Source organism: Mesoplodon mirus (genome assembly GCF_964341445.2).
Source record: "Mesoplodon mirus genome assembly, chromosome: 4".
NCBI lineage: Eukaryota > Metazoa > Chordata > Mammalia > Artiodactyla > Ziphiidae > Mesoplodon > Mesoplodon mirus.
In genome coordinates, this window is record NC_138979.1 from 151,436,164 (window position 1) to 151,455,630 (window position 19,467).

The 19,467-nt window shown below is 42.4% G+C and overlaps 1 protein-coding gene across 5 annotated transcripts in view; it reads left to right on the top strand.

The window, feature by feature from the left end:
- MTHFD1 (methylenetetrahydrofolate dehydrogenase, cyclohydrolase and formyltetrahydrofolate synthetase 1) overlaps positions 1 to 19,467 on the top strand; it is a 58,843-nt gene that overhangs the window by 27,079 nt on the left and 12,297 nt on the right. For 3 of the 5 annotated variants that reach the window (XM_082617642.1, XM_082617641.1, XM_082617639.1), the window contains exons 9-22: positions 5,304 to 5,431; positions 5,924 to 6,021; positions 6,195 to 6,368; positions 7,452 to 7,588; positions 9,133 to 9,179; positions 9,811 to 9,918; positions 10,061 to 10,135; positions 12,474 to 12,576; positions 13,060 to 13,095; positions 14,704 to 14,780; positions 15,406 to 15,546; positions 17,099 to 17,167; positions 17,437 to 17,548; positions 17,643 to 17,782. In XM_082617642.1, the coding sequence (XP_082473768.1) occupies positions 5,304 to 5,431; positions 5,924 to 6,021; positions 6,195 to 6,368; positions 7,452 to 7,588; positions 9,133 to 9,179; positions 9,811 to 9,918; positions 10,061 to 10,135; positions 12,474 to 12,576; positions 13,060 to 13,095; positions 14,704 to 14,780; positions 15,406 to 15,546; positions 17,099 to 17,167; positions 17,437 to 17,548; positions 17,643 to 17,782 (1,445 nt within the window). The remainder of the gene's footprint in view (positions 1 to 5,303; positions 5,432 to 5,923; positions 6,022 to 6,194; positions 6,369 to 7,451; positions 7,589 to 9,132; positions 9,180 to 9,810; positions 9,919 to 10,060; positions 10,136 to 12,473; positions 12,577 to 13,059; positions 13,096 to 14,703; positions 14,781 to 15,405; positions 15,547 to 17,098; positions 17,168 to 17,436; positions 17,549 to 17,642; positions 17,783 to 19,467) is intronic. The other 2 variants (XM_082617643.1, XM_082617640.1) reach the window with 1 other exon arrangement.

Here is a 19,467-nt window from a genome sequence, read left to right on the forward strand (position 1 = left end):
TGGCTGTCGTAAACAGGGCTGCAGTGAACATTGGAGTGCATGTATCTTTTTGAATTATGGTTTTCTCTGGATATATGCACAGGAGTGGGATTGCTGGATCATATGGTAGCTCTATTTTTAGTTTTTTTAAGGAGCCTCCATACTGTTCTCTATAGTGACTGTACCAATTTACATTCCCACCAACAGTGTAGGAGGGTTCAAATGTTCATTCTTGAAACACCGCTTTCCACAACTGGGCCACTTCTTGGTTCATATTTTGATTACTTAAATCGTTTGCTTGGTCCTTTCAGGGATAGCATCTTAAGTTATTTTCCAAATTAAGGATGAATTAAGGTACACAGTTTTTTGTTGTTGTTGTTGTTTTGTTACGGGTTTTTGTTTTGTTGTGGGTTTTTTTTGAGGAATATTTTTTTAAGATTCAAGTACAGAGCAGAAAGTATTGGCCAGAGAAACATGTAAAAGTGTTCTTCCTGGTGGTTTATTAAAGATAATTTGAAAAGGGCTGGATTAATAGTGTTTTATTTGGAAGGGTTATAAAAGGGAGGAAAAGATTCCTAACCCCCCTCAATCCAGTCTCAACCTATCCAGCGTAGTGGCTTCTATACTGGACCCTGTTATTGGGGCCCCCAAATTACATGTGAAGGACTCAAGGCTCAGCTGGATTGGGTTTTTTTCCCCCTCTACCGTGCAGCTTGCAGGATCTTAGTTCCCCGACCAGGGATTATAAACCCATGCCCCCTGGAGTGGAAGCGCAAAGTCCTAACATTGGACCGCCAGGGGAGTCCCTTAGCTGGATCTTAAGTAGTTTTGCACTAATAGTTCCAGATGAAAGAGAAATTCTAAGGCTGGGATAGATAAGCAAAATGTTTGTTGGTTACTGAAGCCATGTGCTTAGAGACGGGGTCCTTTTTCCACTGGCCACATCACACCCGTGAAACCCTGTACGTACATCAGAGGGCACTGAAGCCAGGCCTGATAGCGTTTGATTAAGGAGCAGAGCTGAGCTCACCCAGTGCAGCGTTAGGTTGTGCAGTCATTGACGTGTCTCCTATATATGCAGAAACACACAGAGAAAGTGACTAACATTCATAAATAGAAGGAGGTACGGGGGTATTTTTAGCTAACTTCAGTGTTAGACAATTGAAACCCATACAAGGGCAACCCTCAATCGTTATTTCCCTGGCATTTTGAAACGACCTTAGTGATTATGAGAGGAAATGTTCTGCCATTGCCGTAGCTTGCTGCCTTATAATCTAGAAGCCTGAAACCATCACAGGGGGTTGTGTTCACCAGCTCCTGAGAGTACATATAGAAAATATCTAATGTATCTAGGGTAGGAAGAGAAACCCTTATGTTTGGAGAGTGTTTTTTCTTTTAAATTAATTTATTTATTTTTGGCTGTGTTGGGTCTTTGTTGCTGCGCGCAGGCTTTCTCTAGTTGCGGCGAGCGGGGGCTACTCTTCGTTGCGGTTCGCAGGCTTCCCATTGCAGTGGCTTCTCTTGTTGCGGGGCACGGGCTCTAGGTGTGTGGGCTTCAGTAGCTGTGGCTTGCGGGCTCTAGAGCTCAGGCTCAGTAGTTGTGGCGCACGGGCTTAGTTGCTCCGCGGCATGTGGGATCTTCCCGGACCAGGGCTCGAACCCGTGTTCCCTGCATTGGCAGGCAGATTCTTAACAACTGTGCCACCAGGGAAGCCCGGAGAGTGTTTTTTCAACCTCAAGAAACACACAATTTCTTACTTGATTCTCCTCAAGCTTGTGAAATAGGTAGTGTTCATCCTTCTTTGCCCCTTTGGACTTCTGATCAGTAAGGAGCCCACAGGGACTGGAGACTCGAGGTTAGTGAAAGAGCTGATCCTAGAGCCGAAGTCGCTTAATTCTGGCTTTTGGGCTGAATCCTGAGGCTTCCTTTCTTAGTTGTGGCAATCTGATCAAAGAGGTGAAATGGCTAAGATCTTACCAGGTCCTGCCTTAGAACCAACCACAAGGTCTAGCCTTGTCCCCAGCCCCTCCTGGAAGTACACTGAAGCCAAGTGTAGGAGTGAGTGAGCAGTGATGCATCATGGGGTTTTGTTCTCGTGAATAGCTATTCTTTGCTGCTAAGATTTGTAGTTGTTCTTGTATCCTTTTAACGGGAGTGCAATTATATTCTTTGCCTTTTTGCATACATTTAAGTAGCTGCTCGTCTTTGGAACTAGATGTTGAATTGTTCCTCCAGCGCATGCCTGGAGCTTACAAAATGCTGACAGTTGCTGTAGAAACCGTATCTGGCAGCTGTGATATAGCTGGAGCTTTGTGCACCCAAAAAATTCCTTTGAAGGCCTTGGCAAATTAACATTTTAAAAGGTGCTCATTGTATACTTGGTGGTTGGCTTTAAGAATAAAAAACAGTTGGTATTTTATTTGCCAACCTGACAGAAGACAAAAGGATTCTCCTGGTTCTGAAAAACCACTTAAGCATCTTGTGGAATTTTGCAGGTAAAGTAAGTTTCTCACTAGGAGATAGCAAACACCTGTCATCCCACAGCTTTTTTTTTTTTAAACATCTTTATTGGAGTATAATTGCTTTGCATTGTTGTGTTAGTTTCTGCTGTATAACAAAGTGAATCAGCTATACGTATACATATATCCCCATATCCCATCCGTCCTGCGTCTCCCTCCCACCCCTCCAGGCGGTCACAAAGCACTGAGCTGATCTCCCTGTGCTATGCGGCTGCTTCCCACTAGCTATCTCTTTTACGTTTGGTAGTGTATATATGTCAATGCCACTCTCTCACTTCGTCCCAGCTTACCCTCCCCCTTCCCTGTGTCCTCAAGTCCATTCTCTCTGTCTGTGTCTTTATTCCTGTCCTGCAGAACCATTTTTTTTTTTTTAGATTCCATATATATGTGTTAGTGTTCAGTATTTGTTTTTCTCTTTCTAACTTACTTCACTCTGTGTGACTGACTCTAGGTCCATCTACCTCACTACAAATAACTCAATTTTGTTTCTTTTAATGGCTGAGTAATATTCCACTGTATATATGTGCCACGTCTTCTTTATCCATTCATCTATCAATGGACCCTTAGGTTGCTTCCATGTCCTGGCTATTGTAAATAGTGCTGCAGTGAACAGTGTGGTACATGACTCTTTTTGAATTATGGTTTTCTCAGGGTATATGCCCAGTAGTGGGATTGCTGGGTCATATGGTAGTTCTATTTTTAGTTTTTTGTTTGTTTTTTTTTTTTAGCTAATTGGGCCTCTCACTGCTGTGGCCTCTCCCGTTGCGGAGCACAGGCTCCGGACGCGCAGGCTCAGTGGCCATGGCTCACGGGCTCAGCCGCTCCGCGGCATGTGGGATCCTCCCGGACCGGGGCACAAACCCGTGTCCCCTGCATCGGCAGGCGGACTCTCAACCACTGCGCCACCAGGGAAGCCCCTATTTTTAGTTTTTTAAGGAACCTCCATACTGTTCTCCATAGTGGGTGTATCAATTTACATTCCCACCAACAGTGCAAGAGGGTTCCCTTTTTTCCACACCATCTCCAACATTTATTGTTTGTAGATTTTTTATAATGGCCATTCTGCCCGGTGTGAGGTGATACCTCATTGTAGTTTTGATTTGCATTTCTCTAATGATTAGTGATGTTGAGCATTCTTTCATGTGTTTGTTGGCAATCTATATCTTTTTTAGAGAAATGTCTATTTAGGTCTTCTGCCCATTTTTGGATTGGGTTGTTGGTTTGTTTTTTTTTGAGCTGCATGAGCTGCATGAGCTGCTTGTATGTTTTGGAGATTATCCTCTTGTCAGTTGCTTCATTTGCACATATTTTCTCCCATTCTGAGGGTTGTCTTTTGGTCTCATTTATGGTTTCCTTTGCTGTGCAAAAGCTTTTAAGTTTCATTAGGTCCCATTTGTTTATTTTTGTTTTTATTTCCATTTCTCTAGGAGGTGGGTCAAAAAGGATCTTGCTGTGATTTATGTCAAAGAGTGTTCTGCCTGTGTTTTCCTCTAAGAGTGTTATAGTGTCTGGCCTTACATTTAGGTCTTTAATCCATTTTGAGTTTATTTTTGTGTATGGTGTTAGGGAGTGTTCTAATTTCATTTTTTTTACATGTACCTGTCCAGTTTTCCCAGCACCACTTATTGAAGAGACTGTCTTTTCTCCATTGTATATTCTTGCCTCCTTTATCAAAAATAAGGTGACCGTATGTGTGTGGGTTTATCTCTGGGCTTTCTATCCTGTTCCATTAATCTATATTTCTGTTTTTGTGCCAGTACCATACTGTTTTTTTTTGTTGTTGTTTTTAGTACCATACTGCCTTGATTACTGTATCTTTGTAGTATAGTTGGAAGTCAGGGAAACTGATTCCTCCAGCTCCATTTTTCTTTCTCAAGATTGCTTTGGCTATTCGGGGTCTTTTGTGTTTCCATACAATTGTGCAATTTTTTGTTCTAGTTCTGTGAAAAATGCCATTGGTAGTTTGATAGGGATTGCACTGAATCTGTAGATTGCCCTGGGTAGTATAGTCATTTTCACAGTGTTGATTCTTCTAATCCAAGGACATGGTATATCTCTCCATCTGTTTGTATCATCTTTAATTTCTTTCATCAGTGTCTTATAGTTTTCTGCATACAGGTCTTTTGTCTCCTTAGGTAGGTTTATTCCTAGGTATGTTATTCTTTTTGTTTCAGTGGTAAATGGGAGTGTTTCCTTAATTTCTGTTTCAGATTTTTCATCATTAGTGTATAGGAATGCAAGAGATTTCTGTGCATTAATTTTGTATCCTGCTACTTTACCAAATTCATTGATTAGCTCTAGTAGTTTTCTGGTAGCATCTTTAGGATTCTCTGTGTATAATATCATGTCATCTGCAAACAGTGACAGTTTTACTTCTTCTTTTCCAATTTGGATTCCTTTTATTTCTTTTTCTTTTCTGATTGCTGTGGCTAAAACTTCCAAAACTCTGTTGAAGAATAGTGGTGAGAGTGGGCAACCTTATCTTGTTCCTGATCTTAGTGGGAATGGTTTCAGTTTTTCACCATTGAGAACAATGTTGGTTGTGGGTTTGTCACATTTGGCCTTTATTATGTTGAGGTAAGTTCCCTCTATGCCTACTTTCTGGAGAGTTTTTATAAATGGGGAGCATTTATCGCATCCCACAGCTTTTAAGTAAAGTAGGCACTTGAACCAGATGGGACTACACACCCTAAACTTGACTTAGTTTTTGGAACAAGCTGTTGTAATTGATCACCTAACTTAGAAATAAGCACCAGGATTGTGATTCTGAGACTGTGCTTTGATTTTTTTACCTCTTTGACCAGATGATACAAAACCAAGTGGGAGGAAAATTGTGGGTGATGTGGCATACAAGGAGGCCAAGGAGAAGGCAAGTTTCATTACTCCTGTCCCTGGTGGCGTCGGGCCAATGACAGTGGTGATGCTAATGCAGGTAAGTGTGAATGGACGTTTCTGTAATAGTTCTACGAAGCTGATGGAATTCCAGGTACTGCATTTCTCCCGAAGTAGAAATGTCATAGAACCTACTCAGAATCTAAGTAAGGATGTGAATCTTCTGAAGAAAAAAAGAAAATGGAAGTAGAGAGAAGTAGAATCAGTCGTATAATAGAGGGAAGTAGGGGTAGCATGATTCTGATTTACTCTGGAATGTGATAACTTAAGGGGAAAAAAGTGCGAGCAGCCTGGCTTCACTCAGTATGTTTTGGCTTCTTGCCCTTTGTAACACACACCAGCTGGTGGGGGTGAGGCGTGCAGCCCAGGGCATCCTGCTGCCTGTAGACTCCGGCCTCAAATTGAAGCATGTTAACAGGCAGATCCTGAAGCTGTTCATTTTGTGATTGAACTTGAGTGACCAGGACTAGGAACTGAGGTGGAGGCTAAAATCATCAGCTTTTCTCAGTTCCATTTGTATCATTTTGTTTAGAGCACGGTAGAGAGTGCAAAGCGTTTCCTGGAGAAATTTAAGCCAGGGAAGTGGATCATTCAGTATAACAAACTTAACCTGAAGACACCCGTGCCAAGGTAAAAAGAAGCTTTTGCTGTTTTCACACTGTGGATGGTGGGGTTTTAGCTGATGGATACCATGTTTATGTGTATGCCCCCTCCGAACGTGGTTGAGGTGGGTCATTACTAGGACAGCATTGATTGAGTCCCATGAATAAAGGTTGATACATATTTTCTATATTTCTCCTAAGTGACATTGATATATCACGGTCTTGCAAGCCAAAACCCATTGGTAAGCTGGCTCGAGAAATTGGTCTGAGCTCTGAAGAGGTAGAATTGTATGGTGAAACCAAGGCCAAAGTCCTGCTGTCAGTACTGGAACGCCTGAAGCACCAGCCCGACGGGAAATACGTGGTGGTGACTGGGTATGGTTTTTGTCCATTTGCCAGTTGAATCTTAATATTAATCCTGATTATTATTACCAGGGGTTGCATTTGTGCTTAGCCATGTATACGTGGAGGTTCCTTTAATTTGGGTTTAGCTTTTTTTTTTTTTTTTTTTTTTGCGGTACGCGGGCCTCTCACTGTTGTGGCCTCTCCCATTGTGGAGCACAGGCTCTGGACGCGCAGGCTCAGCGGCCATGGCTCACAGGCCCAGCCGCTCCGCGGCACGTGGGATCTTCCCGGACCGGGGCACGAACCCGTGTCCCCTGCGTCGGCAGGCAGACTCAACCACTGCACCACCAGGGAAGCCCAGGTTTTAGCATTTTCATATGTATTTTATCTAATTTGATCCTTACAGCGACCCTGTGAGGAAGAGTAGATAACTCTGTAGAGATGAGAAAATTTGTCAAGGTTATTCATCTAGTAGGTGGAAGAGTTTGAATCTTAAAATCTGATCTTCAGGGGCCTCCCTGGTGGCGCAGTGGTTGAGAGTCCGCCTGCCGATGCAGGGGATACGGGTTCGTGCCCCGGTCTGGGAGGATCCCATATGCCGCGGAGCGGCTGGGCCCGTGAGCCATGGCCGCTGAGCCTGTGCGTCCGGAGCCTGTGCTCCGCAACGGGAGAGGCCACAACAGTGAGAGGCCCGCGTACAGCAAAAAAAAAAAAAAAAAAAAAAAAAAATCTGATCTTCAGATGGAATTGCCTTTTTTTAACCCCAGATCATTAATTCTGTAGATGTGTTGAGCATTCATCTATTTTTTTGTTTGGCTGAGTTAAAAGCTAGTTTTTGAGACTAAATTGAGAAATTAAAAGTATAGCAGTGTCTCTTACAAAGTAGAGTATATTTGCCCCTAACTGTCAGAAGAGCTAAAATGCAGAAGTCTTTTTTAATTTAAAACTGGGGGGAAGTTACAACTAAGACCCTTGGAAAAGATCCCTTTCATGTCTTTCATCTTTCTGGTTATTCAGATTAAGAGTCACTCTCTAGGAACAGAGCTGACTTAGTGATACACATGAATTTAATTGACATAAACGTAATTTTCCTATTTTGCTTTCATCTTGAAGAATAACTCCAACACCCCTGGGAGAGGGGAAAAGCACAACCACGATTGGGCTGGTGCAGGGCCTCAGTGCCCATCTCCATCAGAACGTCTTTGCATGTGTGCGACAGCCTTCTCAGGGCCCCACCTTCGGAATAAAAGGTATTAGTGAGACCAGACCTGGGTGGCCAGAGGACGCCTGCACCTCCTTCATTCCTCCTGGCCCACTTGGCCCATGAATGTTTGCGGGGTCTTCAGCTCATTTAGACACTAGGAACAGCTTCATCACCTCCCAGAAAAGCATCATGGTGCTTTTGGTGAAGGCTTTCATTGGATCACCCCAACTCCTGCTGTCACTGTCTGACACTGCACAGGGATTCCCTGGGATGGGTAATATGTAGCCAGGGGTGCTTTTATATGACTGATAGTCGACCCTCATAGTAACAGTAAAGGTAATCACAGCTGCTGATCACCATGCTGACTTTCTAGAGACAAAGACAAACCCTACAGATGTTTCACACAGGGAATAAGAAAAGCATATGCTTATTGAGTATAGGCTTCGTGCCAGGTTTTGTGCTAAGCAGTTTATGCCTATTACTTTATCTTCTAGGATGGTTAGTATTATCACCACTTACAGTAGCAGCAACTGGGATTCAGAGGTAGCTTGAATTCAAGGCAGTGTTATCAAGTACCAGGGTGAGTCCCCACGTCTACTTCAAGCTCTAAGATAATACCATCAACCCAGTGTTTCTTCTGATTAGATGAAAACACAACATCAATAACTGTACTTCACCTTCAGTTTTTGATACCAACAGTACTGCAGACATGTTCATTTAATTAAAATAGGTTCTCAGAGTTAGCTTCATCATTTGCTTGGCGATAGGGTATCACATATCCTGCTTGTTCTAACAATTACTACAAATGTTGACACGGGGTACGCCTTTGTCCTTCTTCAGCCTATTGTTTTGATATAAGTGCGTTAACTCAGTTCTGCTTTTGAGCTTAATAACCCCCTTTTATTTCACAATGAGCCTTTTCCCCCTTATTAAACCCAATATGCTCCTTTTCCTCTTATCACAAATTGCCCCGTTTTCATTGCGTGATCTCTGCCCCACAAAAAAAACCCCACACAAAACCTCTACCTCAGATTGACATTTATCTCACTGTTAACCTGATAACCTGGACATTTTTAACTGGATTTTGGTTAGTAATCCAAATGGGCCAGCAAAAATCTAGCAGTTAAGCTGTTTTCTACCATATGTGTCCTATTTAGGAAGAATTGCAGTCTCTGTGTTTGTGTTGCTGTGTTTATTTTAAATATTCCTTTTTTAAAATGCCAGAATAGCATTTATGAGGGTAGGAAATTGAACAGGTTTGCCTTTATGTAACTGTAGGCTGGTTTTTTTTTAAACAAATGTTAGGAATCAAGGGGAACCTGTTTCTAAAGATAATGAGGAGGTATGTTATGTGTTTATGGTTTTGTCAGTTAGATTCAGATCTCAGTTGAGAGACTACTCAGGGTGAACAAGATCAAGCGGTTTAGTTTGGTCAAGAAAATTAGAAAGCACTTGATCAAATCTGTCAAAATGGTTGTAAAAAGTAAATAATATGCGGAGCAGTTACAAAAACCGATTTGCTTTCATTTGATTTGCAAGTCATGGTGAAACATGCTTAACATGAGTCTTCAACCCTGACCTCTCCTCCAGGTGGTGCTGCAGGCGGCGGCTACTCACAGGTCATTCCTATGGAAGAGGTAATGTGGTCTGGGATTTGGTTGGATCAGACCTTTTCTTATAGTTTTTCCTTCCTGGGATTAAAGTTTATTTTAGAGATCTTAGTAGGCAAATTACTTGTTTGCTCAACAGAAACAGTACTTCAGAGAAAAACATCTTAATTTGCCAACTTTTAAACAGTTTACTTTTTTGACATGACAAGGACTTCAAAGCCTGGCTTGCAGTGAAAATAGTAAGCAAGTGATTAAACGAAGCATGAGATAGGGAAGAACAAACATGAAGTGAATTCAAAGTAATAAGCACAGAAGTGGGAGCAGCACATAGATAGGCGTGGAGTTGGGTCGCTCCAGTGTACTTCTCGCTCACTGTTTAAAGGACGTGAGCGTGTTCTTACTAATCCAGTGTTGCTGTTGATCCCAGGAGGGTGGCATTTATGATTATTGGCCATGTCTCTTAGGGAGAATCAGTGTTCCTTCTGAGGACAGGTAGCAGTTTGTTTTCAAGAGATGGCTGTGTTGGCGTTTGTCCCCTAGCTGTGCTGCCATCAGTTTTCCATTGGCTTTAACATAGGGACTGGTTTGGTTGCAATAGAATGAATGTGAAAAGATGCAGAGAAGTTGGAAGACTGATGTGGCTTCTACCCTTTTGTAGTTTAATCTCCACCTCACTGGTGACATCCATGCCATCACTGCGGCTAATAACCTTGTGGCTGCGGCCATCGATGCCCGGATGTTCCACGAACAGACCCAGACAGACAAGGTAGGCTGCTGAGACCCCCACAGGCACTTCCGAAAGGTTTGAAGCACTCGAATTAATGTTGGACCCTTGGGTACCAATAATGCGGGTAGCAAGACAGTGGCGTTCCTCTCTCTTAAAAGCCCTCTTCCTCCTTTTCTCTAAGGCTCTCTTTAATCGTTTGGTACCCTCAGTAAATGGAGTGAGAAAGTTCTCTGATATCCAAATCCGGAGGTTACGGGTAAGCTTTTCCCTTGTTCATTTTTGATATTGTGTGAAATTAGGTGATCGATAAGGAGGTTATAATCTCCTTAGAGTAGCCTATTTTGGACAAGTTCGTCCATAACCATAGTCATAAGGTTATGATATACATAAAGATGGGTGGCAGAGGTTGTTTCTCACTTATCTTTGAATTTTTAGTGGTTAGTCCCAGAGTCAATAGAGCACTGATGACCTGCTCTCAGCTAAGAAGAAAGACACTTCTTTATAGCATGGATATAGGAGTCAGGATGCCAGCGTGGCAGCATAGCAGCTTCTAGAGTTTGAATACCTGCTCTTTGCAGCATCAGGGCCTTAAGCAAGAGTGGTTACTTCTGTATTTTATTTGAACGTCTATTACAAATATATAGTTATTAAACATACACTGTGCCATATGACCCAGAAATTCTACTCCTAGGTATTTACTCAAAAGAAAGGCAAACTTGTATTCATATAGAAACAAAGTCTACAAACAACCTAAATATGCTTCTGTAATAAATGGATAAACAAACTGGTACATCCATACAGTAAAAAGGAATGAACTGTTGATACACACAACAACTTGAATGAATCTCAAAGGCATTATGTTGCTTGAAAGAAGCTAGCCGCAAATGGTTGCATACCGTATGCTTCCATTTATATGACATTCTCAAAAGAGAAAGCTATAGTGATGGAAAATAGATCAGTGGGTGCTAGGAGTTATGGGTCGGGGAAAGGTGTGGCTATAAAGGGGTAGCACAAGGGAATTTTCAAAATAAAATTCAAAATATATTCTTGTGTTACTTTTACATGTGAAAGAAATGTTATATATCTGTAAATATTCTTTAGACTGCCTGACACATATAAGCATTCAATAAATGGTATGTGCTACCTTGTTATCAATAGTAGTTACACTCACCTTATTTTTAATTTTTTGCAACTTTATATTTTAATGCTGTAAGAATAGTACACAAGCTCCAGATGCAGTAATGATTTACATTTTGCCCTACTTGCTTTACAGTCTGTCACTATTTATATATATGCATTTTTCTCTGGACTTGAGAAAAAGTGACTTTTACACAGTTTGATATTTTTTAGCTTCTCTTGTTCTCACACCCCACAAAAAATCCTTGCATAAGGTAAGTCAGCTATTACCTTGTTATGTAAAAGAATTGTGTTCTGCAAGGCAGCAAGTACTGCAGAAGAGCAGGCAACTTCTAATCTTACCTTTGCTGATGGAACTTTCTGTCAGGTGTGGGGAGGGGCTGGACTCAACGTTTAAATGATCCTTTAAAAAGCTCTAGGATTTGAGATCAAAGGACTTGTCCATGGCCACAGCACCCCTCACCAGGTTGGAACTAGAACGTTGATCTTCTGTTTCCTGGTCCCCAGGCATCCTCTCTTGTGCTGTGTTATCACAGTCTACCCACCAGGTACTCAGTCAAGAAGGGTTCTCAGCAGCAAATTCTCAGCTTAGTGACTGAGGGTTTTGCTGACTTCTGTAAACAATGTCATGTTCCAGGCTTGTGACGCTATTTGACAAGCCAGTGAGCACCAGCTCTGAAAACACACCTGAGGTTTTAAAACAAAGTCCTCGTAACACAGGAAGGGAACTATGGGAAGAGTAGGGTTTGCTGGGGCCACTCGGATCTACCATGAGTTAAGAGAAAAAGAGAGTACATTTTAAAGGCATTTTCCATTTCAGTATTTGACCATGGTACACGTAAATAAATAAATTTCCAGGTTCTGTGAGGAGGAAGAAACAAACCCTTCTTGTGCCTTTTGGAATAGTAAGAAGGCAGTGAAAGGATAGTACTACTTAAAAAGCAGGTACTGTGCTAGAGCGACGTCTGTTCTTTTCTTCTGCATTGAAAGGACTATTTATCCCTTTAAATATATTCAAAAGGTCAGCGCATTAGTTTTAAAAAAGGCATTAAAAGTGATTTACATTGATTTTTATTGATCGATGTTTGTTTTTGCCCTTCTGATTTTGCATTTGACTTGGGCTTCTCAACTGTTTGATTGAAAAAGCCTTTCCTTTCAATATGTTTGCATATGGTGAGTTAGGTACAACACTTTTTGGTCACTGTGTTTACATAGGGCTTCGGTTTAGGGAAATGCCTCTGGTGCTCAGTGATAGGGACAAACATGTTAATAATACCTTTGTACATGTGTGAATGGGAAATAAAGATTTAGCCAAAGGGGTCATAGTTTTCCCTTCTGAATTTAACATGGTTTATATTTCCCCTATCTGGAGATAAGGATAAAAATTTTTTTAAAAAAATCATATCTGCTTTTGTTTGGTTTGTTTTATGTTTGTTTTAATTTTCCTACCTCTCCAGAGACTAGGCATTGAAAAGACTGACCCTACCACACTGACAGATGAAGAGATAAACAGATTTGCAAGATTGGACATTGATCCAGAAACTATAACTTGGCAAAGAGGTACCAGAGCAGGGTGTACACCCCATTGGTTTGGTTATACTGCACGCCCCATGCCCTCCCTTAGAGTTGGTAAAATGGGAGGTCCATAGCTTGTGTATTGGTATTTTCATGGTTAAGGCCTGACTAAGATGGCGACTCACTCATTTTCCTGGCCACCTCCATCAATCTCCCTCCTTATTAGCTGTAATCAAACCTCCTTTTGTTCGGTTAGCTGGACATTTTGCTGGCTCTTCAGTGTTCATTGGCATGAGGAGGGTTTTAAGGAAGTTCATACATAAACCAAAAATAACATTTTGCAACTTTCATTTTATGCAGAAAGTTTTGGTGTCATTAAGTAGAGAAGTGATGTTTAATCACTTCTTAAATCAGGTTGCCCTTTATTCTTAGAACTCTTGTCTGGCATAAGTGACTTGATTTTTCTTGTAGGTCTGGAGCTTGCCTACTCACTTTTACCTCATTTTCTTAAACTCTCTTGTAACAAAGTAGGTAGCCTTCAAGGTTTAAACATCCAGCAGATTGGTGAGTGAGTTGCCTGGTTTCACTGCCAGATGTTGCTTTTCTCTGTGTCAACTAGCATGGCTTAGAGTTTTATTTTGTACCAACAGTGTATGCATCTAAACTCTGTCACTGCTGAGAAGAAATTTTCATCTAGATGCACAGAATGCAGCTAACAGGCAATTTATTGACTGTTTTTGTGACTGTCATTGGCTCCATAACTGTGCTAGCTAATGGCTTTTTTTTTTTTTTTTTTTTTTTTTTTTTTTTTTGCGGTATGCGGGCCTCTCACTGTTGTGGCCTCTCCCGTTGCGGAGCACAGGCTCCGGATGCGCAGGCCCAGCGGCCATGGCTCACGGGCCCAGCCGCTCCGCGGCATATGGGATCCTCCCAGACCGGGGCACGAACCCGTATCCCCTGCATCGGCAGGCGGACTCTCAACCACTGCGCCACCAGGGAGGCCCTAGCTAATGGCATTTTTAAGGCAACTCTCCTAATATCTAAAACCACACTGATATTTCTCTTCCTTTGCTTCAATAGCTTTAGACATATAGTATAATATTTTATGAGGAATAAGCTAAAGATCCATTTTGAAAATTTATTATCGCAATCATTTTTCCTTTGTTTTATATGTAATTCATGCTTTCTAAGAAAGTAGAAGCAGACAAGGGAAAACATGGATCATACCCACTGACTGGCTGTTTTATACACAGAAATTAGATGCAAGGACCTAGACACCATTTTAAAAAAAAAAATAAGGATAAACTCCAACAACTCATTACATCCTTCACTTATCAAATGGAGTGGTGTGTGTGTTTCTCCAAGTGCTGCACAAGACACTGCTTTTAGTGTTTAAATTATTACAGTCTTTAAGGAAAATAATTTGGCATGTTATCAAGTACCTTGAAAGTGCCTCTCCTCTTTGACCCACCCTAAAAGAGTGTGAACTGGTTTGCTGCTGTTTTTCATTTTGTGTTTTGTTATTTTTGGTATGTCATACAAAAAACAAAATTGGGAATACACTAAAATGTTCACCGTAGTTAGACCTAGGAGGTGGGATTAAGATTAGTTAGTAGGTTGACCTTTGCCATGTTTTCAAGGGTATGCAATTGGAAAGATGTTCTGTCATCAGAATGGAAATTACTTCTTCTAAGTGTGCTAAAGGAAAGAGCAGGTCTGTTACCCAGCCTGCTTCAAAAGGCATTGCCTTTGCCCTCTGTTTATGGGCCTTGTGTGTCTCAGGGTTACGTAAGATCAGTGAGTCATCCCACAGGACAACATAAATCTCGGCCTTTTGAAAAACTGTCCTGCTCTGTTTTTTGTGGAGTGTGGAATATGCTTTGAAACAGATTCCAGATTTCTAGTTAATTGTTTGAATTCTCTAGGAAGAATAAACCAAGCCACTCTACAGTCTTGTCTTTAATTCCTGCACATTAATGGTATGCAAACATCATTTCTAAACTTGGACCCATATTCTAGCTTTACCGTAAATTTTGAAATCAAATATTATAGTCATTAAGTTAGATTTGTTGCTTAAAATTCTGCTGGTTCCTTTGACTTTATGGTCCTTTTCCGTCTCTACTATATCTGCTGTATTTTCCCTCTCTACTGTATCTTCCTTTTCTACCATAGTGCTGGATACCAATGACAGATTCCTTAGGAAGATCACAATTGGACAGGCTCCGACGGAGAAGGGGCACACACGGACGGTAACTGCCTGTTCCTTTCTAAATAAATTAGCTCATGAGCACTAGATCCTTGCTGCTTCTATCCTCCTCCATCCCCTCCTGATCAGCTGATACTGCCAGGTGGTGTTCTGCCTTCTCCCTTGTAAAATGAGAGCGAGTAGGTGTGTGGTATTGAGCACTCCTGACAGGTTTTGCAGTAAATCCCATGTGTCACCTGTGTATTTTTCCCCCAGTATTTTTTCCTGGAGGTGGAGTGCCCCAAATGAATATCCTTGTACATGAATTGATTAAAATTGCTTCTTTTTTGTGGCCATTTTGCAGTATGTCTCTTCGGTGAAAGAGCTTCTGAGTTAGTCCCTTGTATGTTAGGGAAACCATGATCATATGATTACAAGCTGCCTTCACAGGGATTGTTGGTCCTACTAGAACATTTATCTGTAAAAATCGACTACTCAAGGTCTTAGAATAATTTCTTACAAATTTTTGCTGTTGGAAGGTTATTTTCATTAAGTTCTTTTTGTACTGTTCTTTTATTCTGTCCTTTTAAGCTATTTGTTTAAGCCTGGGATGCAAACAAGGATTACTTTTGCAATCCATGCTTCTGTTTAACACAGTTTTCCCTGATGCGTCTTTTCCCTGCCAACAGGCCCAGTTTGATATCTCCGTGGCCAGTGAAATCATGGCAGTCCTGGCTCTCACCAGTTCTCTGGAAGACATGAGAGAGAGACTGAGCAAAATGGTGGTGGCATCCAGCAGGAAAGGGGAGCCCATTAGTGCAGAAGATCTGGTGGGTACCCAGGCACTCCAGACTTGGCAATCCATCTGTGTCTGTTGTCCCAGCATGTCTCAGCAGTTACCACTGACAAAAACTGTGGCGTACTTAAGATGCTGCAATTAACTAATAAATTCATATGATCTTGCTACTTACTAGATAATTATGAAGTTTATAAAAAGTACTTCATAGTGAGTGATAGATGGTATGCTCCAATAATAGACCACGGGTGGTTTGAGCAATATCTTCAGCCTGTGAGTATTTCCAAGAGAGGGTGTCTGACTTCGGTTTCAGAGAGCATCAGGAGTCCATGTGAGGCCCTTAGAGCTGAGCTTTGAGTCACCCCCTGGACTCTCCCCATGACAGGCCTCCCTGCACAGAGGTCGCTCATCACGAGGCTCGGCACCATATCCACGCTGATGACCACATTGGGAACAGCTCAGCCAGTTCTTCTAATGATCCTGCTATACTCATTGTCCACATCAGGATTATTTCTGAACTATCTACATGGTATTATGGAGTTTGAAATGAGATAATCTTATAGATTACTTTTTTTTTTTTTTTTTTTGGCTGCGTTGGGTCTTCGTAGCTGTGCGTGGGCTTTCTCTGGTTGGGGCACGTGGGGGCTACTCTTCATTGCAGTGCGTGGGCTTCTCATTGCGGTGGCTGCTCTTGTTGCGGAGCACAGGCTCTAGAGCGCAGGCTCAGTAGTTGTGGCTCACGGGCTTAGTTGCTCTGTGACGTGGGATCTTCCCGGACCAGGGATCAAACTCGTATCCCCTGCATTGGCAGGCAGATTCCTAACCACTGCGCCATCAGGGAAGTCCCCTAGATTACTTTTTTAAAAGCCTGTTTGTGTTCACATACACCAAAATGGTTGGCCTATGATTAGCGGTCTGTCAGATGAATCCGGAAAAGGGGGGAAATATTAATTTCCTGTTTTCAACAGTTAATGTGTATAAGAACAGAAATTGTTTTAAATTTTTACACCAAGCCAGGAACTTAGAAACTCATTGAAACTGAATATAAGTGGGATCCATAGCTTTATCTTACAGTGATACCGGTTTGTTCATCTGTGGTTGGATGGCTTAAAAAGAGGAACCTGATATATAAGAGTTGGTGTTGAACTCCTGGGTAAATTTTCAGTTTAAGGTACAGGAGACACATATTAAATCAGGTTTAGAGCCATTCTGCCCAGACACCAAAGTTACCTATAATTCAGTATTCTTAGGAAATAGCATTTCCATACCGTAAATGAGTCTAAAATGGATTCTCCACATCGATCAGCAACAGAGCTTCACTGAGATGCTTGTTTCCAGGGTTATGTATTTTTCCAGAATTTACATATGGATGTCATTTTCATTCTCTCTTCTCCCTTAAGATAATTGGCAACTTTATTGTATATCCTGAAAAATAAATAGACAAATGAATGGGTGGTCTAGTTTAGGTAAAAGTACTCATTGGTCCAAGATGGCTAAAAAAGGAAGACCTAAGAATGTTGAATTTTGGCTTCAAAAGGTAGGTTTTTGGCTGGTGGGAAACAACCCTTCATGCCTTTGTTTTGCAGGGAGTGAGCGGGGCATTGACAGTACTCATGAAGGACGCCATCAAGCCCAATCTCATGCAGACATTAGAGGTGAGCAGAGTGACTCCTGCCTTCCTGGACTGGTTGTAAAGCAGATTGATCCTGGGGAGTCAGAGACCTTCTCTCCCTGGTCATCTCTTTCTTCCCATTCTTTCTCATAGTTGTGACTGGGACTTTACTGAAATCTAAAAGAAGCGGCTTCATACTTTCCCTTGGGAAGTCTTTTTCTTTTGGATTCCAGCTAATTTTGGTCCCCTTACCAAGTGGTCCCTTTTGAAGCAGGATGGGCAGCTTCGCTCATGATGTCTTGATTTCCACAGGGCACTCCAGTATTTGTTCATGCGGGACCATTTGCCAACATCGCACACGGGAATTCCTCCATCATTGCAGACCGGATTGCACTCAAGCTTGTTGGTCCCGAAGGGTTTGTAGGCGAGTGCTTTTGCAATATCAGTGATAGACTGTTCTTTCTTTTAACATCAAGGGAGTTGGGATGGCATTTTTACAGTTGCTTTTCTCGTGACAGTGACTGAAGCAGGATTCGGAGCAGACATTGGAATGGAAAAGTTCTTTAACATCAAATGCCGGTATTCTGGTCTCCGCCCGCATGTGGTGGTGCTTGTTGCCACTGTCAGGGCTCTGAAAATGCACGGAGGTGGCCCCACGGTGAGGATCAGGAGCTGGAAGAGTCTGATTCTCAGAAATGTTCTGAAGGCTAAAGGGAAACTGGATGACTTGTGCCAGTTTCTTCATTAAGCTGCTCTTGTCCTCATGACTAATGGGTTGCCAGAAGCAGGGGATGTTCAGACGGCTCTTGTGCTGGCCGCCTTATCACTCCTAGGCAGTGCCAGCTCTTGGCATTTTAAGAGGGCCGAGGTTGTCTTCATGGCCTACCTTTCAGAGCAAAACACCTGATAATATCAAAACCCCTCCAAGGACATGTGCTTGGCTATATTTACAAAAAACTCCTTTATGTTCAGACTGTTCTTTTTAAATCTGAGTTCCTTTTCCCTCTAATGGTGATGCTGGCAGCCAGCCAACCAAACCATTTAGCTGAGATCGAGGTCAGCCCCTTATTGGGAGGTGGGTGCTGGGCAGGACCGCTAACAGCTTGGAGTCGGGGGAGAAGGAGCTCCAGACTGCCTCCAGGTGATGGGGAGAAACAGGTAAGCATGGTTTATCTTCAGCTCCGACCTGAACTTTGTGTTTTCCTGAATTCATACTGCTTAGAAATAGTACTTTCTGCTCTATTATTTTAACACCTTTTCTTCAGCACCTGCATGTGAAGACATGGTGCTCATTTTCAGAAATTAGTTGAAGTATTAAATTCCTGTCCTCCGGGATCTGGTCTAGTAACTTGATAAATAAGACCTCCCTCACCTACAGAAGAAAATCACTGTTTCTTAGTGTAGTGATCAGGGCTTTTCCTGTTACTGCAGTTCTCAAGCATGTTGGTCTCAGAACTTCCTTACACTCTTAAAAATTATTAAGGGCCTAAAAGAGCTCTTTGTTCAGGTGATATTTACTATATTAGAAATTAAATATTGACATAAATATTAACATAAATAACATTTTTTTAAGTGAAAAGTGACTATATTTTCCAAAACAACATTTAGGCATTGTATGCTTTTCAGATCTCTTCAGTATCTGGCTTAATCAAAGACCGATGGATTCTCATCTTTGGCATTTGATCTGTTGTGATACCACATGTCACATAATCTTTGGAAAAGTCCATTGTATACTCAGGAAATAATGAGAGTGAAAAGAGCCATAATGTCTTAGAATTATGAAAATAGTCTTGAACTCTTGGACCCCATGAAAGGATTAGGTCCCCACTAAGGGGAGAGCCCCTGCTGTCACAACCCCAGCACACCTCTCCAGTCGTACTCGTCCCCGAGGCGCTCCTAACCCAGGATGCCCCTTTGTGCTAGGCGTGCAGGACGGACTCCCTTTTCCTTCCTGATCATAACCAACGTTTCTCTCTCTTGCACCCCCTCACTCACCCTCACGCCCTTGCACCTCCTCTCCTGGTCTCATGTCTGGAAAACACTGGGGGCGCGTAAGCTGGCAGCACTGAGAGGAGAGCTTTGCGCACACCTCTGCCGGGACCCTCGCCTGCTGCTCCTGTTACCTGCTGGAGCCACGTGCGGCCCGGACCGCGGGCTCAGGTCCCTGCTTGGTGCCCCGCCTCTCCGAGGCCCCTTTGGAGCTGGAGCACCATGGTGTCTCTGAGGAAAGGGAGCCGAGCAAGCTGAAGGCTTCCTAATCACTGTCCATTGCCCAGTGGCGTCCCTGGAACTGGCGCCTTCACCCCTGCTGCACTTCCCTGTGGATGTATCAGGGCTGACCCA